This window comes from Delphinus delphis, chromosome 11 (genome assembly GCF_949987515.2).
Source record: "Delphinus delphis chromosome 11, mDelDel1.2, whole genome shotgun sequence".
NCBI classification, from domain to species: domain Eukaryota; kingdom Metazoa; phylum Chordata; class Mammalia; order Artiodactyla; family Delphinidae; genus Delphinus; species Delphinus delphis.
In genome coordinates this window covers 29,928,663-29,951,246 of record NC_082693.1, presented here as the reverse complement: position 1 = coordinate 29,951,246, position 22,584 = coordinate 29,928,663, and the positions used below count along the sequence as shown (strand labels likewise).

The window sequence follows — 22,584 nt, the reverse complement described above, 5'->3', positions numbered from 1 at the left end:
AGGAGATAGGGGATGGAGCAAATAAGTAATTTAAAAATAAATGAATGAATCAATTGAATAGGCAAATTCCTCTTAAACTCTCAGGGTCTGTCTCCTCATCTGTAAAGTGAACAACTTGCTCTCAACTCTAAAATTGTATAATTTTAAATTTGGCTTGCTTTATTTATACTGACTTTAGATTTTAGCAGACAGAACTTTTTCTTTAGTGCCATCTTGTGGCCAATGTAACAAGATTCAGTGGAAAAAAAATTTTTTTTTTTTTAACATCTTTATTGGGGTATAATTGCTTTACAATGGTGTGTTAGTTTCTGCTTTATAACAAAGTGAATCAGTTATACATATGTTCCCATATGTCTTCTCTCTTGCGTCTCCCTCCCTCCCACCCTCCCTATCCCACCCCTCCAGGCTGTCACAAAGCACCGAGCCAATATCAGTGGAAAAAATTTTTAATTAAATTGTTCAGAGTGCATTTTATCTTATAAAAAAGGAACAGAGGAAGAAAGGAAGCAAGGAAGGAATTGTATAATGAAAAGCTTTTATAAAAAAACATGTTTCTTACAACATTTCTAACAAATCAAAGCCAATTAAAGCCACCTATTTAATGTTCTTTTTTTCTTGTAGCTCAGATTCTGGAACCTCAGAGGCTAGTCTTTCACCTCCTTCTTCCCCACCAAGCCGGCCCCGTAATGAATTGAATGTTTTTAATCGTCTTACTGTTTCTCAGGGAAACACATCAGTTCAGCAGGATAAGTAAGTCATTATGTAAAAGAGCCCCAATTATTCATTATAATATTCTGAACCTTTCAATACAGTCTGTAGAAAACATTTAGCCTTCTCTCTGTGTGGGAGATGGAGTCTGACTTGTGAACTCTTGCCATATTTCATGTGTTTTTCCAATGGGAAATGAACCATATAGACAAAATTAGAGAAATTAATTTTCCTGCTGAACATTATTCCCTGCTATAGATTTGCATTGCTATACTGAGCACTTGTCTTACCTTTTCTGCTACAAGTAAATTGGAATTGAAAAATCTTTGAGACCACTTGAAGTTAAATTTCTTGGGATTTTTCAGCTTCATTGAGCCTATAAAAGCCTCTAATCCAGACAGCCTGCATTGAAAAGAGGCAAATTATTTTACCTTTGGTGGATATAACAGCTTACAAAAGCATTGCCATATGTGTAACATGTTGTTATCATTTGGTTGTTCTACAAATCCACCACAAAACTTGAGTAATTGTATTCTTGGGATAGAAGAGTACCTTTATGGGTGGAGGGGGTAGAACTCAGGGTGGGTTGTTGGGGAAGAGAAATTGGAGGGGTATGGAAAATATAATTTTCATTAAATTTGAAGTGAAAAAATATTCCCACACTGAGCCAGAATCTCTCTTGCAAGAATTTCATACTAACAGTGTTGCCATAAGGTGTTTATTAACTGACTTGTCTGCTTTGATTTTGAATGATAACATTTTGGATAGTATATGTACTTGATATTCAGTATCCCACACCAGTTCTTTGTTTTCTATGCTATAATCTCCCTGTATATATCAACGATTTCTGAAATTTACAGGGTATTGTTTAAGATCTGTCTGGCATGTTTAGATCATGCTAAATGGTTCTATAGACTTAGAGAGACACACCATCATTTTGAAAGATTCTTTAATCTACTTAATTTATGGATAACATTTTTCATTAGATTTTAATATAGTTTAATCAGTTAGATTAAACTATATTAAAATTAGGTTTTAATATAGTTTAATCAGATGACATGTCCTTTCAAATGATCTAGATAGGTATTTTTTTTAAATATATTTTAAAAAAGACTCTTGAACATTGTTAAATCATACCTCTCATTTAACTGAGAAAGAGTAGAAGAACATTAAGAATGTCTTTAGGAAGTCCATTTTCACTAGCAATGATGAAGAATTACTAAATTTTGTCTCCCTTGCATTCGCAGTCATAAAATTTTTCTCTTGGTCTTTTGATAATCTTGACAATCTAATTATAGTTCCATACTTTTTACTGAAATAGTTTATGAGCTACCTACCAATCATTTGACTCTGTTGTAGTCTCTATAAACTAAAACTTGGAATAACTGACTACACTTTCAAAAAACTCACCTACCTTTTTAATGACTTTCTTTGGGCTCCTTTTTGAGTCTAGCATATTTCACCAGCTAGAAGTAGGTCCCACACATTGTTTCTGATTACATAATATGCCAGCACTCACTCTATCCTCATTCTTCCCAAGGATATTGTATAATAATACAAGCTAAATAGATTTTCACGATAACCAGACTTATTGTCAGTCCTGGAGGTTTCCGGTTAAGGCTGACAGGAGTGGCTCACCTGTATTTAAAATCCCAGTAAAACCTCCCAACTATTACTGAGGGACTGCCTAATCAGAAGAACTCCATGTTTTTGAGATGAATTAAAATCACAGGTTGGGGCTTCCCTGGTGGCGCAGTGGTTGAGAGTCCACCTGCCGATGTAGGGAACACGGGTTCGTGCCCCGGTCTGGGAAGATCCCACATGCCGCAGAGCGGCTGGGCCCGTGAGCCACGACCGCTGAGCCTGTGCATCCGGAGCCTGTGCTCCGCAATGGGAGAGGCTGTGGCGGTGAGAGGCCCGCATACCGCAAAAAAAAAAAAAAACAACACAAAGGTTATTAAATTTTGAATGATTTGCTTTCCATGCAAACATATAATGTATTTGTGCAACTTCCACATGAGAGTCTAAATCTAAAGTAATTATCAAGAGGAATAAAGTTCATTAATGACTACTGAAACTGAAAATTTTTTCTAGTACTAGTCAAATTAAATAGAGTCTTGAAGTGATGTATTTCACTTGCTTGATGTTTTTCCTCTTCAGGGCCTACATTTTAGAAAGTGAGGATAGATGGGTTCTGTGGATCAGTAATAGAAAGTTTTTCCCCCCAAATCTTGGTAGAAAACATAAGCACAAAATTTTAACTAATTTAGCTGTCACTGAATTTGCTGATATCCAGTGCAAATAGAAAAGCAGGGCACTGTAAAGGAAATGTTTGCTGTATTTCTGTTATTCATACTGTTGAATCAGTTCAATCTCAGTGTCTTTACCTGTTGACATCTGTATTCTTTTCCCTCATAATTCTAACTCTTTCACTGTAGGTCTGATGAAAGTGATTCCTCTCTGTCGGAGGTACACAGGTACTTTCTCTCTTTCCTACGTTCTGGCATTTCATTGATGTTCTAAAATGCCTTCCTAGAAACTTTAAACAAATCTCATTTTTGTTGCATTCATAACTTGTAAACCATATAAATGCACTGATGTTTTTAAACATTAATTTTAATATATTTTTGTGATCATACCTTTCAAAGTAGTGGTAAACTTTTTTATATGATAGCATTAAAATTTGTGCTATTTGTATTCTGTCTATAACCTAAAACTTTTCTTTAAAGAAATTAAGTTCTTTGAAAATTAATGTAAAGGTTTGCTCCTCAATGGGTTTTTCCACCTCAAGGCATGGGAAGTGAATAAGGTATTTTTTCATGTTGATTTATCGATTTTAAATAAAAAGTTTATGGCAGGATTTGTGATTTTAAAAAAAGGCATACTAGGGGAAAAAAGGATGCTATGGTACCTAAAATATAGAAAGATACAGAAAGTAAAAGAATTTTAAAAACATAATAAATTGTTTTAACTGGTAGATGCTGTTTTTCAAATAACAATGTGGCATTTTTTTCATGTTTATGGGTTTTTTGGACCCCTAATTTCTCTTTTTTCCTTTCATTTCCTCTTCCCACTAATCAGTTTGTCTCCTCTCTCTTTGCACTTCTTTCCCATGTTTTATGGCCATTTTCCTGATCATCAGTAGATCCTCCAGAAGGTAGGCAGGGGAAGGGAGAGGAAATTAATCTTATTCACAGTATTACAAGACTTTACTGGTTTTGCATGGATCAGAAATAAGCATTTTTTCCCTTCACATCAGATCTGTTGTATAAGTTTGCAATATTTAAACTTAACTTAAACTATTTTAAAGTTGATTTATATACTTCAGAATGTGGATAGATTAATTTTAATAGAGAAAGAAATACCATGGGTTTATGTTTCCAATTTCTGTACTTTTTCTGTTACCTTTTGTATAAGGTAATCTCTATAAAATATTAACTCTAACATTCTGAATATTTGAGAGTATCTTTCAGTATCTAATAAATATGATGCTATATTTAATGTTGAAATCATTTTTCTTCAGAAATCTGAATAAATAAAACACATAAGAATGAAAAAGAGACATCCTGGTCTCTAGGGCTATGCCATACATAAGTTACTGGAGGCAAATATTCACTTTTGTAATATTACAACCTTTGACATGACAGAATTGTGTTGCACATTATATCATCAGGAAACATTAATAGATTCTTAGGATAAAGATAGTAATCTGAAGGAAGGAACTCTTTTGGAGACATAGTGCTAAATAACCAAGTGCTAAATAACCAAGGGTACTGTTTAGCTTTTTTCTTAGGATGATTTGTGTCATTAAATGCAGATCAAAACAGCTCTTAGGTTATTAACATTAATTCTTTTCTTTATAATCAGGTTGTTAGAATATACATACATATATATTTAATGTTTTAGAAGAGCAGCAATTGACTATGCATTAGATCATGACTTTTCAACATTTGAAGCAATAGTTATAATTTGATGGCTTCAGTTCATAGCTATAAACCCCACATAATAGTGATAGGATTTCAAAATGACAGTTTTAGACTTTTGAGGAGGTTTTGCTACCATTTCAGTTTTAATCTGGTTAAGTTCTTACATTGCCAACAAGTTACTGAGCATTAATTTCAAGAATCTCAAATTGATGTGTGAATGCAAATAATACTTTGGATTTTGTAATTATACACCCAGGTGGTAACAATTCCTGGTCTTATTTCTGGTAATGGGGAACTCCCTTCACTTTTTGAAATCATTATAACTAAATCCCAAAAATAAAGTTTTTTTTTTAAATCCTAAGCCTAATTTACCTCCTTTAAGTTTTTATTCATTGGTCTGTCATCAGCCCTCTTGAGCTATGCTAGATTTAATCCAGTATACCTTTTTTGTGTGTATGTGCCAGCTCTTTAAATATTCAGCTATTTAACTGTGCTTTTGTATGCTCTCTCCGATGAAGGTTCTCTTATCAGCTCAGTAGTTTTAGATTCATCTGTTCCTAATATGATACAGTCTGCAGATCCTTCTTTCTGCTTCCACTGTTTTGGAAAATCTCTGATTTTTCAAAGCTGTTTTTAAAATGTGGCAACTGGAACTCAGCCTCATTCCGGATGTGGCCTTGGCAGAATATAGTAGCTCTATTGCTTTCTTTCTCCTGAAATACTTACTTCTGTTGCACATGTCATTGAAAGTGTTGGTAGAAGAATCATAAATTGTTGATCCATTGATCTTGTATTCAATAAACAAATTTCTTTAGCTTTTAAAATCTAATTAAGCTCCTTTCCTACTTGGAGCGTTCTGTTCTATCTTCAACTTAAATTTTATGTTTAAATTTTATCCAATGAATATTTTAGTGCTAAGTACATACTTAAATGGATTTTTTTGGGTAATTTTTCTAGACAATGCAGCTCTTTAATATATCAATTTAATAAACATGCCATATCTGTCTTGAGTTCTGGGGAAAGACTGACTAGATATTGAAGGCCTTTTTCCAGACTGAGAGGAACATTGACTCTTTAGGGGTGACTCTTCAGCCATTGATGGAACTACCTTACTGCAACAGTTTCATACTTACCCACCATGTCCATAGGGATATCATTTGAAAAGCTTTTTGTATGGACTTTATTGGAATCAACATATATTGTGAATATGACATTCCCCTAATTTCCTGCCTATTAATTCTACAAGGACCTTCCCCTGTGAGATGTTATCTCTTACTGATGAGCATTTAAGTGTTTGTAATTATTTGTTTAATATTTTCCTCTTTGAGACTCAACAAGAAGTTTTACTCATCTGTAATTTCTGAAATCCACTTTTTTTTCTCCCTTCTGGAAAATTGGGTCTACATGTTTTATCCCCTTTATTGATCCTCTTAGTATACCAACAATGATTTTGCCTCTGCAATGGTATATACTTTCACAACCCTGTGATCTAATGATTTAAAAACAGAAATACTTGAACTCACTGAATAACTCTTCATTGTCAGATCTAATGTATCTTGGGCTTACATTTCTTCTTAATTATTTCTGTCCCTCGCATCTTAAAGGTTGTTCTCCTTCATCAGGAAGATGGAAACAGACAGCTTTGTTTTATTGCTGAATCTGTCCTAACATTATGCCATCTGTCTTATATAATGGACATATTTCAACATAATTTTTCTTCCTGCTCTGAGAAAAGATACATCCAATTTATATATTTATCATTTCTTAATTCACTCTCATTTTTAGTCTTCCCAATACAATTATTTCAGTTCAGATCCTGTCTTAACCTCCTTTGGGATAGGGACAGTGTTTTGATAAATTTTATATTTTCATAGTTCATAGTCCAGTGGCATAAAGCAGAAATTCCAGAAATATTAAAATTATGAGAAATCTCCCTAAAGAGCATCACTATTCTTTTAAAATCTTACTCTTTTTTAAAAATCGTCTTTGAGATTGTTAGAGTTTTAAAAGTTTTTGTTATTTTTGAGTCATTCTCCCTTTAGAATTTCAGGCTATGCAGTCATTCTTGTATTTATTCAAATGTGTTTGAAATTTGCTTCCTTAGTATTTTAGGTGGTATGTATTATACTTTCTTTAGAATGTCTTTTTTGACATAGAGTCTCATTCCAGGCTGATAGTCACACCTTCCAGTTATCCATCATTTATGCTTTCTCATTTTTCATAATTCACTATATTTGAAGAGCTCCCAATATTACTTCATTAAATTTTGAAGAGATGAAATTGTTAATAAGAAAATCCAATTTATCATGACTTTGCTCTTTGCAGAATGCACCTGCTAGCTGATGCCTAATTAGTTGGTGCACTCCAACACTACTATTATAATTTCACGCTTTGTCTCTGTCCTTTTGCTTAAAAAAGAGACAAGGGAGCAATCTGGATTTTATTACAATGCTAATTATTTAGAAAGACTTCTTAAAGCCAAAGAAAAAAATAAAAAGTAGTTTCATGATATAGCTACTAAAGTAAATCTTATTTTTTTCCCCCACCTCAGGGGCATAATCAACCCATTTCCAGCTTTGAAAGGAATCAGAGCTTCTCCACTTCAGTGTATTCACATAGCTGAAGGGCATACAAAAGCTGTGCTCTGTGTGGATTCTACTGATGATCTTCTCTTCACTGGATCAAAAGGTGCTAGTAGTTGTGCCATGTGGATATTTAACATATTTTTTTTTAATGATTACATTTTAACATGTTTTTAAAAATGTCAAACTGCTTAAGACACATAAGAATCTGAGAGATAATCTCATTCAACTCCTGAATTACATAAAATGTAAAATCATTGCATAGTTGGGAAGAAAGTAAAACTTGTGTTGATGTTAGATGAATAGAATGGTGAGGGAATACATCTCCTTTTGGTAATTGAGCATCTAATACATACAAAGCACTGAGCTTAGTAATGCAGGCTATATAAAAATCTACAAAAGGCCATTACAGTGTACAGTGTGGTAAAGAGAATAAGATGGGTAGCAACCACCATTTCTTGAGCACTTACTCTATGTCAGAGACTATGCAAATTTTATCTCATTTAATTCTCACAATAAACCCAATGAAATACATGTTGCATCCTAATTTTACAGATGAAGAAGCTGAAGATTCAAGAAATTAAATAATTTTCCCAGATAAACTTAACTAGTAAGTGAAAGAGCCAGGATTAGAAACCTAGGTCTACTCATCTCCAGACCTGCACTCTTAACCCCTTTGGTGAAATTGCAGGCAACTAGAAATTAACTGTAAACGATTTGAAGAGTTATAGACAAAGAGTTTCGAGGTTTCAGAAAAGGGAGAGATTATGCTAAATTGTGAAAAATAAGGAAGGCTTTGATAAGGAGGCATTTAGGATGAACCTTACAGTATTGTTTGGATTTGACAGGTAAGAATGGGCAGCCAAGATTAGAGAACAGTATAAGCAGAGACTTGGAGGTAGAAGTGGGTTTGGAAACTAAATTCAGTTGGATTGAAAAGTAGAGTATATTTAGGGGCAGTGGTGGACAGTGAGGTTAGAAAAGTGAGAAGGAAGCATGTACAGGAATTTGGGAAGCTAGTCAAAGCTTTTTAGCATTTAGGGATGTTACAAGGTGAGGGGAAAGTCTAGCTAGAACTTGTGAATTGTGAATAATGGCAAGTAATTCCCCAATTTAAAAAATTTGCTCTGTAAAAGAATTTTCTAATGATTCAAATTAAATTTATTAGTCCAGGATAATTAGATATTTAGCATGTCAAAAAAAATAGAATAGTTTTATGATTATGTTTTTGGGTCAAAAATGAAATCAATCAGTGACCCCTGGAAAAGAAAGGTGTGTGTATTCCTACATGTGGAGTGTGGTGAGTACGTAAAAGAGTGATCAAAGCAAAATGTCTCAAAGAGGCTGATTTGGGATTGCCATTTTAAATTCAGGAGCAATTTGAAACAAGATTCTCTTGATATGTCTATTTCAAAATTTTGTATAATTATTTTTTAATACCACATAATGCATACACCAGATATCCTGGCTTTCATCTAATCCTTTATACCTACTTTGCCCTTCAACCTGCTGAAAAGTGTCAAGGATAGAGTTAGGATGCCTGCTGCAAGTTAATTAAATAATTACTGTTTTCTTATCTCATTTTTTTTCTCATAGAAGAGAAATTGTTATTGTTAAGAGAATCTAATTTAGCTCATATTGACAGTATTTCCTCTTTTTTATTTGTTTGTTTTTAGATCGTACTTGTAAAGTATGGAATCTGGTGACTGGGCAGGAGATAATGTCACTGGGAGGTCATCACAACAATGTAGTATCTGTAAAATACTGTAATTATACAAGTTTGGTCTTCACTGTGTCAACATCTTATATTAAGGTGTGGGATATCAGAGATTCAGCAAAGTGCATTCGAACGCTAACGTAAGTAACTTAAAGACAAACAGCATAAGGGGCAAATAGTTCTTGTTTACAAAATGTAAGAAAAGATAGGCCTATTTATGCATTCTTGTTTATTTATACCTATCCACTTGCAAAGAATATGAAAGTGTTTATAATAAGAACACAGATAAAATAAGGTGAAAAAAAACTGTTGAGAATATAAAATACAATAGCTCAATATTAAACAGGAAAGGAGAAGTCATATTTGATCTGTGACTAAATACACATTTCATATTTCCTCCCTCCCAAATAACTAAGGAATTAAATTTTCATAGTATTCATTAATTGATGTAGTTAAATGATTTACATTACTTGCTTCAAATGAGTACCACTATTTAGAAAATGGCTGAAATCACCATTATAGACTGTTAAGAAGTACTTGCAAAATTTAATTAGCATGTATTGAATAATACATGCTAATTAATTGAGGAGTTTTTTTAAGACTTACACTGCTTTGGTGCTAGCCTATATTTAATAACTGTAGGTTATATTGGACAATTGGAGGATGAATTTGCTTTCTACGTCTGTTATCATATGTCTTTAAAATATAGAGCAAATAGTGATCCTTTTTGCCATAAGATTGATGAACTGTTTTACATAATTAAAATTAAGGTGAACTCTGTTGGTTTAAATAAGAGAAGGGAGCATAGGAATGGTTAATTTTTACTAATTTGTAGAGTGAGGATTATTAATATTTAAGTGCTATTTTATATTTTGAGAATTACTAATTATTTACTGTACTGAATACAGATCTCTTGTGGAGAATTTTGTAGAAAAAACACACTGTATCTTATGTTAGAAATTTACCAATCCAGTTGACTCATTAAAATCAAAATCAAATTTGAAAAGATTGATTATAACTTGGTATTTTAGAAGTTTGCTAATAAAATGTTTCAAAATTTAAAAATATACTTACCATTTAGAATTTAGCTGAGGAAATAGAAATAAATCATATTTAAGTCTTTCGCATATAGTAAGTAATCCTTATATGATTGGGTTAAAATAAACAAAAACTGAAAATAAAAAGTCCTTAGTGTCTTTAATTCATAAGGGCAAATCTTATATATGAAAGGAATACTGGTAGGCTTGTTCCTCAGGGAACTTCTGGAAACTGCAGGAAAATGAATTAATTTTGTGACACTGTATCATTTGTTGAGTTTTTGTCTTTGTCATCTAATCTTTTCTGAATCATATTTAAGTCATCTCTAACAGGGCCCAGAATTCCTAGTGTTATAATAACTTGCAAATTAAGAGTTTTAAGCCATGTCATCTCATTTTCTTCATTCATTTATCTATCAAAATGTTTATTTATTAGTGTGTATGAGGTGTTGTGCTAGGCACAGTGCATACAGTGACCAAAGAACACAGATCTTCTTGTTGTCTACAGCCAGTTTCCTAGGAATGTAAGGAATTCTAAGACTAACTCTTGTCCAGAAATGTGACTTATTTTGCTTTACTTTGTCTCTGTTAAGGTCTTCAGGTCAAGTTACTCTTGGAGATGCTTGTTCTGCCACCACCAGCCGGACAGTTACTATTCCTTCTGGGGAAAACCAAGTCAATCAAATTGCACTGAACCCAACTGGCACCTTTCTCTATGCAGCTTCTGGAAATGCTGTCAGAATGTGGGATCTTAAAAGGTAGAATTTTAAAGAAAATGTACTTCCTGTATATGGCAAATTATTAATAGCATTAATACATTAATAGCATTATACACACATTAATAGCATTAGTGTGTGTGAAATCTAATTTGTATAACCCCAGAAGTTAATATAAAAACCTAGACTTTTCTGTTTGATTCAGCACCGCTGAACGTCTATGTCCTCGTTAGCAAACTCACAATTTTCCTTTCTTTTAATCTCCATTGCTGGGAAAAAAATATATGAAGGAAAATAGCCTTTCTTAACATTTGTCTATAAGTTGTGTTGTTTACCAGGAAGAGAACAAGATTCTCATGCTAGTTGCATCAGTACCTTTGAAAGAATTATTTTTTGTAACATCACTTATGCATCATTATCTCAAAATTTTCAGTTTACAAACCATATAACTTTAAGCGTAAATATTCACAGGATTTTTATAAATATAGAATTATATATATATACACATATATATGATGAAGTATTAAGAAGATGAAGTGAGTACAAAGAGAAAAATGATAAATTGAAATATAAGGCATTACATCTTTGATTTGATTTCTTTTTGCCGTGAAGTATAAGCTTTTATCCTTCATTTGAGTGTTTATTTTAGCTTCTTTTCTAGTTCTTAAAAATTTGGCAGCAAGGGAATATTTATTTATTAGTTAATAAATGTTTATTCAATATCAATTATGGCAAGCACTATACCAACACTTGTGGTAAGTTACTGGGGATAAAGACTGAGCAAGACAAATTTGGTGTCCATCTTCTTAGAACTCATCTTGTAATGGAGGATAAAGGCCATTAAAAGGCAATTGCAAGATTCTGAGTAAAGTTTGTAATTCAGGTAATATAGGTAATTCAGTTAATAATCCCATCTAGAAGGGCTTTGTCAGTAGTAAATCAAAGGGAAATTTATTTTAGAAATTCTGAGGAAAATTGGTTATAACTTGTAACATTTTAATGCATGACTGAGAAAGTATTATAAGTATAATTTATAGATAAATAAATAAGAGAGAAAGAGAAATAAGAAACACAGTCCTGAGAACAGTTTTAGAAAAAAAAAGTAGAAAATTGAAAACAGTGCTTGTTTAAGAAAATTAGGAACGAGATGAGGACTGGGTTTATTCTTGAAGACATTAAACTTGATTTGTAGTTGTAGTACCATGAAGGAAGATACTCAAAGTCATGACATGAGGCAGAAAAGATACCAGCTTTTGAAAATCTTTACATTCTTTTCTGCTGAAAAGTTAGATCCTTTTTCAAGTTGCTTGATTTCAGCAACCTGATTAAATACAGATTCATCTTAACAAAGTAACTAAGAAAAGAGTTACAAGTAATATTCTAGAGGGCAAATACACCTCTGTATTCCAGCAGCTTGATTTGAGGTAGGACTATGAAACAAAGGTTCATTGTCACCCCCTGACAATGGGCATCACATGTTTTTCTACCAGTCAGATATATTCCTGGTCATTTTCATGTCTTTGTAATAATTGATGAAATGGACTACCTATTTTCTGACATGCATGTATATACACATATGTGTGCATACATGTATGTGTATATATGATGGTGTACATATATGTGTATATGTGAGAATATATGTTAGTGTAGTAAAATAATTTTACTTTCTTCATATTGTTATTTTCTAGTTATATCAGTGACATAGTTGTTTTAATCAAATTTCAAATTGGCCCTAATAACATCAATCATATGTCTATATCATGTTGAGAATTTAACAGATTAAGGTTTACCTGGACTTAGGTTAGAGTTAAAATTAGCCTTTAGCAAGTTTTTGGAGTTTTGATTTTTTTTTTTTTTTAACTACCTGAATGATATTAGTTGCTTTGGAATGACTTATTTAGGACTCCTCACACTTCCATCAGAGAATTGATTACTTTGGCCATTATTTTTACTCTTAATTTGAACAGAGTTGCATAGAGGTGGAGTTAAATCAAAAAGAACAGTTTTAGCAAAGACTGTTGATTATTTTTGCTGAGGCTTAGGCTCAACATGCTAAGAAATATTTTCAAACAAAATTATTTTTCTCTCTTTTTAAAGGTTTCAGTCCACAGGAAAGTTAACGGGACACCTAGGCCCTGTTATGTGTCTTACTGTAGATCAGATTTCTAGTGGACAAGATTTAATCATCACTGGCTCCAAGGATCATTATATCAGAGTGTGTATAATAAAGTTGTTTAATTACATTCTCCTATTAAATGATAGATTAGAAGTATTGAGATGCACCTGGGACCCTTTTCTCTAAATCAGTTTTCTTTTTTCTCATTTCTAACCTTTGCTTTTTCTTCCTGATCTTTTCCTCACTCGGTTCCTGGTTGTGTTGTCTTATTATTTAAACATGTATTCTCACTTTTCATAGAAGATAGGTTGGGAGGGATTTTAAAGATTTTTTTGGCTCAGTCATCCAACTAATGCTTAAGTCTCATCATCACCACCTTTAATGCTGAACATGTTATAGTCTTCATATTTTATGCAAGTAGCAGATAAGATGAAGAGAGAAGCATAGTTTGATTCTGGAGATGTTAAATTTGAGATGCTAATAGAGGACCTTCTCATGTAGTCCAGCAGGCCATTTGAAAGGCAAGTCCAGAGCTCAAGATAAGTTATGACTAGACATGTATGTTTCAGAGCTGTTCAAATAGAAGCAGATGGTTAAGGAGTTAGAGTAGTTGACATGGCCAAAGGAGAGGGGTTGATATGACTCAGCCTTGGGGAATCCTATAAGAACCAATGGGAATAAAAAAGAGGAAACAGTAATAAAGAGAGATAGGAAGAGTATAAGTACTATTTTTTAGAAACTTTGATTAAGAGATGAGAAATCGGTTAGTGACTTGACAATAGAATGGTTAAGGTGAGAGGATTTTATATTTGGTAGACTTGAGCATGTTTATATGCTCAGGAAATGGGCTCAGTGGAGAGGGAAAGTGTGAAGAGTGAAGTGGTAGCAATTGGTGAATCAGATCAAGATGTGAACCTTGGGAAAAAGTAGGTACACTTTAGCATCTGAAAAGAAGGGAAGGGTAAGAGAATGTTTGAGAATAAAAGAAAACTTTTGTAACTGGGAGGATGGTCCAGAAAGTTTATTTTTGGTCATACTAACCTTTTTAGGAAATCACAAGTTCAACAGTTAAGAGAGATGAGAGCAACTGAGGGGAGTGAAAGGCTTTGAATAGCAGCTTTGGAGAATTTGAGATGACCACCAAGATTGCAGAGCTACCTAATAGTGTTTAAATAACAATCATATCATTTATTTGAATTTCAACTGGATTGATATGTAGCATTTTTATTATTTAACATATCGTTTGTACACTCACACATGAGAAAATTGGTTGCCTTTCTTAAGAGCTTACAGACATGTAAACATGTGACATGTAAGCAAAAGTAGTGTGAAGATAGGGCTCAGGTTCATCCTGAGTCATTCATAGCAGGTTATTTTAGTTACCTTAGTAAAATAAAACAAATCATATCTGGTTAATATACGTGTGTGTGTTTCTATGAATGAATGCATATAGGTGCTTATTTGTAAGATAAATCGGATGACTGCTTCCTTTCTGCTTTTATTTAGATGTTTGATGTAACTGAAGGGGCTCTTGGAGCTGTGAGTCCCACCCACAATTTCGAGCCCCCTCATTATGATGGCATTGAAGCATTAACCATACAAGGGGATAACCTATTTAGTGGTTCCAGAGATAATGGAATCAAGAGATGGGATTTAGCTCAAAAAGACCTTCTACAGGTAATGCAAAACCTTTTCATGGGATGGAGTGGGTATTTCAAAGTCACCAGTATTCTATATAAGAACGCGAAGAGCCTCTATGTAGATTTTCATTGTTTAGGGATGGTATCAAACAGGGCTTCCTCTTAAAGAGTGTTTCATCATCACCCACCAGAGTTACTAATTATGAAAAGGGCAACATTCAACTTTTAATGATATCTCCTAAATAAAAGGGGAATAGACTCTGATAAGAGTTGGAAGATCTGGGATAGCACCATGCTTGTGTTTACTAAATGAAATCAGTCTTGGAGTAAAGCAGTCAGTTTCTCATTTTGTTTTTGTTTTATGTACACATATTCCAAAGAGTACCAAGTTTCACTAAGGTCAAAGCAGTCTAAATGATTCCTCATCTCATTTTCATACATTCAACAGTGGTGGTTCTCTCATTTCCTATAGAATGATAGTTGGATTGAAGTGTCCTGTCAATACAATCAAACATTGGTGGCTTTTCCTAATTCCGAGAGGAAGAAGTTAGTTAACTGATAAAATTGTACTCAATTTCAGGCTTTTCCATATAAATGTATGCGTGTGTATGTATTGCAATTATTCCTACTTTCCTGCTTACAACCAGATGAAAACAAAATGAACAAGTAGCATGAACGTTAATAGCAAAAACCTGGCAACAGATGCATATATTGCACTCAAAAGCTTTTCTTTTATAGATATACATTCTTGGATGTGACTTTTATGTTATGTATATAAATATATTTATGCATAAAATATGGTATATAGTCTGAGCTTATAATTATTGTTTACTCATTGTGAAATATATAGGTTAGCTCCAGCCTTCAACAAAAAGCTTTAGGCCTCTATGTTCTCTTCCAAAATTTAAGGCAGTGATTTTATGAGACAATCCTTATAGTCTACACACCAGGTAGTAGTTTTCAAACTAGTTGCGTGAGATACATTTTGGAGAAAGGTGAAATAGTTACTCCTTTGAAGAGAAAGTGATGTTTGAAAAATTCTGTATACTTTCCAGGTATTTTAGATTCTATAGATTTTTCTTTTTTAACATTCTAGGCCTTTAATACTGATAACACTGATGATAACTAGTGAGGCAAATTTAGGAGCAAATTACAGATTTATTTCTTTAAATCATGAAGAGTGACTTCATAGAAAATGATTTTTATGGTTTCCAGGCCAATTCAATGTTCCAAATTTTGAATTTTGTCAATAAAAACTTTTGTAACTTATTTTGGTATGAAAATGTCAGTTTGGACTACTCCCCTTAAACTGCTGATTTTTCTTTTTTTTCTCAGCAAGTTCCAAATGCACATAAGGATTGGGTCTGTGCCCTTGGAGTGATGCCAGGCCACCCAGTTTTGCTCAGTGGCTGCAGAGGGGGCATTCTGAAACTCTGGAACATAGATACCTTTGTGCCAGTTGGAGAGATGAAAGGTCATGAGAGTCCTATCAATGCCATATGTGTTAATTCCACCCACATTTTTACTGCAGCTGAGTAAGTTTCTGCTATGTGATCTTTCTCTATATTGTTTACTTGTATTCAGATTTAATAAATCCTGTAAGTTGTAAATATCTGGAAATGTAGAATATATGAATCCTTTTATTACAGTTATTCTAATGTCTATTTATGATGTCTTATTTATATTTTCTGAGAAACACTGTGGGCACTGAGTTTGGGCTCCCCTGGTTACATGGTAATAGTGTTACTCCTATATCGGCTCTCTGATTAGACTAAGAAGTCTTCTGCCAGATCTTCCCCTGGTGATTTTAATTTTTAAAAAATCATTCATAAGTGACTAGTTTCTAAAAGTTTTTTTCCAGAAAGGCAACAAACTTGTCATTCTTCAAATTTAGACCATTTCATTTAAAAAAAAAAAACTTTGTGCATCTTCTACCTCCTTTAAAGTTTAAGTACATAGTAATAATATCTACTTCCCTGTTAAGATGACTGGATTGATTAATTTATTTGCTCATTTGCTTATTCATGATGAATCTCCTATGTGCCAGGCACTGTTCCGGACCCTTGGGAATAGAGAAGTGAACAAAGTAGATACAAACCGTAGTTTCATTCTAAGGAGGAGAAAAGAAAATAAATAAGTAAAATATGTTACATGGTGAGAGGTGCTATGGAGAAAAATAAAGCAGGGAAGGGGGATGAGAGCATCACTGGGGGGCAGGGGTTACACAATAGAGTGATCAGTGAAGGCCTTACTGAAAAAGTGACATTTAAGAAGATGTTTGAAGGAGGTGTAGAGATGTGACCATAAAAGTGACATAATATGTATATAAGTACTTTGAAAAGGAAAGCATATATACTAACTGTAATGTGAGGTGTTCATCTCAATCAAATAAAATGTAATTTCTCATGAATATCTTGAAAATCTCCCTATGTCATTTGTGTACCAATTATGTTACTTAATTTGACCAACTGCTTGATTCGTCTGTCCTAAATGCACGATTACCCTGATTTTATTTTGAAACCTCTGCTATATTTCTCTGGTGTCTCTTATTATTTGTGCTGTTTCCATTGAATCCCCCTTCTCATTTAGATTTACTTTCTCTCATCTCTAAAGTACATCAAAGCCAATTTCTTTTGTGTTTTTCTAAGGTGTTTACCTTTGGTGCTTCATTGATGCTATTTCCAAGATGCATACTTTCTTAAGAGTCATCACTTTTATTTGTTCCCTTGGAAATTTGTTTTGTCCTTGACAATTTATGGGAAATAAATTAATATCCCTCAAAGCTGTGGGACACACAAGATAAGACTATAAAAGTATTATGTATCACTGAGGTCTGGTCGGTGAGGTATGATATAATACTTTTCTTCCATGATACAGTTTTATTTTTGAAGAATTGAAATTTTTCTCAGTTTACCCATGGAGCATCAGATGCAGATGTATTTACCATGTAACATAAAATCAGGAAAATCGCCAATAAAATCAGAAGGCCTATTTTCAAATTAGTGCTACTTATTTGTTATCTAACGAGTGTTTGTATAGGGCTTAGTATCTACCAGGCATTGTCCTAAGTGTTTTCAGGCTTTTACTCATTTAGTCTTCATAAGAACTCTAGAAGGTGAGTATTATTATAATCCCTATTTTATAGGTGGGACTTTATAATTCAAAGTCCTTGTATAAGTAATTCTATCATATCTGATTTCTGGATCTGATGTCACTGATTGATTTTTCTTATGATTATGGGTCTTATTTTTTCTGCTTTTATGTCAAGTAACATTTTATAGAATGTTGAACATTAATTATAGTATTGTGTTTTGAGTATCTGGATTTTGTGGTATTCCTTTAAAGAGTATTGGGCTTTGTTTGTCAGGCACATAAGTTACTTGTGGTTCAGCTCATATTTTTGAGACTTGTTTTTAACTCTTCTTGGATTTCTATTGAATGTCTTGAATGTTTGATGCTGTTCTCCACTGGTCAGAACCTGAACATCTCACAGTGCTTTGTGAACTCTGGGATTTGTTTGACTTATACTCACTAGTAGTTTTTTGGTGTGGCCTTATAGTCTGATTCTACTCATGTGCAACTTAGCCTTCAGTCAAAAGCATTAGGGGACCCCTATGTAGATTGATGGAATTCTTTTCCTATAGCTCCATAGTTCTTTTTGCATAGCTCTCTCCTCTTCTCTATCTGGTTCTACAAATTCCAACTATTTCACACTTACCAGATTTTTATTACTATCTCTTCAACTCTGATTCTGTGATTTTTCTGCTTGGTTTCCCACATTGCTGTAGTCTGGAAAGTGCTGCCAGACTGAGAGCCAGGGCCATCACAGAACTCACCTTCTCTGTTTCCCTTTTCTCAGGGATTACAGGCCTGAACTACCTATTGCCCAGTTTCTGAAAATAGTTGTTCCATATATTCTGTCAAGTTTTCACTTTGTTTACAACAGGAGCACTAACCTGGCACAGGTTACTCTGTCATGACTAGTAGTGTAAGTTTGTTCATCTTAGGCTTCATATGTCCAAAACTGAACTCCTGACCTTCCTAAGAAACCTGCTCATCCTAAAGCCTTCTCCATCTCAGTTGATGGCTTGTCTGTCTTCTCTGTTGCTTAGTTTAGAAACCTTCATTCCTCTCTTTCTCTCACACTCCATATCCAATGCATCAGCAAACTCTGTTGGTGTTCTACCTTTAAATTATATCTAGAATCTGATCACTTCTCACCATGCCTTTTGCTGCCTCTCTGACCCTAGTCACCTTCAGCTCTTGGATTACTACAGTAGCCTCCTAAACAAGGTCCGTTGCCCATGTGTAGTCTATTCTCAATACAGACACCAGAGTAATTTTTAAAAAATACAAGTCAGATCTTGTTCCTTCTCTGCTCAAAACCTTGCATTGATCATCCATTTTATCTAAAGTAGAGGCCGTTACTTGATCTGACCCTTTGAGCATTTATCTCTCACCTTACCTTCTAGTACCCTCTGGTGTGCTCCTTCTCTTAAAACACCAATAACATCTTTGCTGATTCTTGAACATATCAGGCTCACTCCAACCTTAGGACATTTGCCCAAAGTGCCTTCAGAGATCCTGATCTTCTTCTAATGTCTTTCTTTCTCGATAAGAATAACCTTGCCATTTTATTTTAAATTGTGATCTCTCTTATGAACTACCACTCCTGATCCTGATCCCCTTTGCCATACTCTTTAATTTCTCTATAACATTTATTACTTTCTAATAAACTTTATAATTTAATTATTTATTAAGTTTTATTGTCTGTCTCCTTTTGCTAGAATATATGATCTACAAAGGCCTAGGATTGTGTTTTTTTATTTATTTGTTTATTTTTAATTGATCCCGAGCACCTAGAATAATGCCTAGAACACTGCAAGTTCCCAAGAAACATTTGTTGAATGGATGGTTGTATAAATGAATGGATAAATGGGTGGATGTGTGAACATATCCCCTTCTGTTTTCAGTTACGTGTGCTGTGTGGGATAGGGAGAGATTATTATTTCCCTCCAGTTTTATTGAGATATAATTGACATACAGCACTGTGTAAGTTTAAGGTATACAGCATAATGATTTGACTTAAATATATAATGAAATGATTATCACAATAAGCTTAGTTAGCATCCATCGTCTCATGTAGATACAAAAAAAAAAAAGGAAAAGAAAAAAAGTGATTTTTTTTACCTTGTGGTAAGAACTCTTAGGGATGAGAAGATTGTTGATTAAAAATTAGAAAGCCTGGATTCTAGGCTCAGCTCTGTACTCTACTATGTTACATTGAACAAGTCACTAAACTTTCTTTATCCTCGAAATGGACTACATAATCTTTGAAATACTTTTTAACTATACAATTCTATGGTAACTCGTTCTTTTTGGCTTTGGGTTTGTTAGGAAATGGGAGAAAAGCAACACTCTCTTTTTAGAGCCATGAGAGACGTGGTAAGAAATGTGATTGTCTAATGACTAGTCCCCAGAACCCACATGTTAAGTGAATAAAAATAAGTTTTCTCAGAAAAGCTTTGAATTGTCTATGTTCTACGATAGGCAGAATGTTAGACTACTTCTTAGTAGCCTCCTGCTTTTTCTGTGGGCTTACCTGAACATAATTCTTCCTGAATATCAACAGATTCACCAACTCCCTGGAATTCCTGCCCTGGCCCCCTCACTGTGATCTTACTGTGGGCTCTTATGCCTGAAGACCTCTGACCATGTCATATTAGTAAAGTCTTTAAGAGATGGAGCCAGACTGCCTGGTTTCAAATCTTGGCACTATCACTTACTTTGTGATCTTTGGCAATATATATATATATATTTTTGGCCGCACCTTGAGACATGCGGAACTTCCCCGACCAGGGATCAAACCTACGCTCCCTGCAGTGGAAGGGTGGAGTCAACCGCTGGACCACCAGGGAAGCCCGATCTTGGGCAAATTAATTAACTTCTTTGGACCTCAATTTGCTCATCAATAAATAGGGGAGAATAGCATTATCTATATCTTATGATATGTAAAGAGAATTAAATGCATTAGTGTATGTGACGGGAACATAGTAACAATACCTGGCATATAGTAGGCCCTTGATAATATGAACTATTTTTAATTTCATTATTATGGGTACCTGTTTGGTATACCTATGGGACAATGTATATTTTTACTTACATCTATTAGAGATCTTTTCAGAAAATGTTTCCATGATAAGTAATTCTACAAACTACTTCTTTATCTTTCCACCTCTTTTCACATGTTCATTTTTAATTTATTATTGTGTAGTGATCGAACTGTGAGAATTTGGAAGACTCGAAATTTGCAAGATGGTCAGCTCTTTGACACAGGAGATCCAGTGGAAGATATTGCCAGTAATTAAACATGAATGAAGTTAGTCATAAACTGAATACTGTGATTATACTCTATGTTCTTTATGGAAAATGTTGTCCTGCATTTATTAGGCAAAAACTTGTGAATGGAATTCACTGGAAAATATATCTGAATCCAACTGCTGAATATAAATGGTATTCTAATAAAATTGTGTACTATCCTATGTGCTTAATTTTAATATCTACCAATGCATATATAACCTATAATTGATATGCTGCTTGATTTGCACTTATATAGTGGCTGGATTTTTATGCCTGGCTATAAAGAACATCTTCAAATTATTTGAAGTACAACATGTCTGCTTTTGTGACAGAAAATACACTTGGAATACAAAGCAACCCATTGTTAACTCATTCATATAGTCTGTTCAGATGATTTACATATTTGAAACATATTGGGAATGTTAATCAAACATTGGTTTGTCTGGTATTTATATCAGTCTACAGAGGGCTCCCAAATTTAAAAGCTCTTTTAATGTAATGGAAAAAAGATATGAGAATATTACTGATGGTGATTTTTCATAAAATGGAACTAACTTTAATCTACTAACAAAGAAGGTTAAACAGATTGTGTTAGATGTCGATATTTACTTGTATTGACCAAAGTTTTGCAGCTGTGCTATATTCTGTGCTCAGGACTAAAATGCTGTTAAATTGTTTTATTAGTGCTGTGCATACATTCTGTGATGGGAAACATTTTTGATGTCCTAACAGAAATATATTTTGATCTATTTTGCTATGGAGTTGTTTCTATTATCACCCTTTAATTTCATTTTTATTTAATAGTAGTATTTCTTTCCCTTTTTATCTAATTTTTTATGTGCTGCTAAATACATTTTAAATGTACTATGTTTGCAAACCTTGGTAGCTATGATGAGAACTATATCACCTGCAGTGAGGAAAGCTATGTAAATAGGTAGATTGTAAAGAGAGAATGTCTTATGTTGTAACTATGAATTTTTAAATATTGTAGATTGGATTTTGCAAAAGGATGTATAATTTATCTGTCTGCTCAGAATATTAATTTGTAAATTCTGCAAGTTTAATTTTTATGTGGATGGTATGACACTTGAAAATATTGTCTTGTGATCTTTTTCCCAAAAACTATTTGTTTGTAAATGAAAGCTTAGCTAAGGCTTAAATAAACATGTCGCTGTGAATTATTTTTATTCTCTTGTTCTTTTCCTAATATGAAAATGGCCAGTGTTTGTAAAACTTTATTTTATCTGTGTGATATAAGGAAAGACATTTTCTTGTTATCCAGTGCTACATATGCATTCCTTTTTTTGCTCACTAGACATGAAATATTCTTGAAAAATATAAACCATAACTTAATCTTGAGGAACCAAGGAAACTCGCTATTTAAAGGAATTAAATCAAACCATATAGTTTAGGGATTTGAACATAGATGGTTGAACAAGTGAAAAATATTCCCATAACAGTTAGGACAATAATGACCTTGGTTACTTGGAGAGGAAATGGAAGGCATGGTGACTGGCAGGTGTTGCAGGAGGTGAGTTGGGAGTGTAGAGGGGTATGGAGGTCCTAGAAATGTTCTATTTTGTGACCTGAGTCCTAAGTGACATATTCATATTAAACTGTAATATATTTCTTTCCTATTTTATATACGTATGCTGTATTTCACAGTGAGATATATATATATCCCTTCTTTATAAGTTTTATATATATATATATATATATATATATATATATATATATATATATATATAAACTTAAAGAAGGGATTTTCCTATAAAGAGAAAC

General features: G+C 33.5%; 1 protein-coding gene across 3 annotated transcripts in view; it reads left to right on the top strand.

Annotated features, from left to right (window-relative positions):
- KIF21A (kinesin family member 21A) overlaps positions 1-22,002 on the top strand; it is a 158,129-nt gene extending 136,127 nt beyond the window's left edge. For 2 of the 3 annotated variants that reach the window (XM_060024581.1, XM_060024582.1), the window contains 8 exons: positions 622-750; positions 7,186-7,322; positions 8,893-9,073; positions 10,564-10,728; positions 12,784-12,901; positions 14,309-14,479; positions 15,778-15,977; positions 20,717-22,002. In XM_060024581.1, the coding sequence (XP_059880564.1) occupies positions 622-750; positions 7,186-7,322; positions 8,893-9,073; positions 10,564-10,728; positions 12,784-12,901; positions 14,309-14,479; positions 15,778-15,977; positions 20,717-20,810 (1,195 nt within the window). In that variant the 3' untranslated portion in view covers positions 20,811-22,002. Of the gene's footprint in view, positions 1-621; positions 751-3,146; positions 3,186-3,850; positions 3,866-7,185; positions 7,323-8,892; positions 9,074-10,563; positions 10,729-12,783; positions 12,902-14,308; positions 14,480-15,777; positions 15,978-20,716 lie in introns of all 3 variants that reach the window. The other variant, XM_060024580.1, reaches the window with a different exon arrangement.
- Positions 22,003-22,584: the final 582 nt, after the last annotated feature.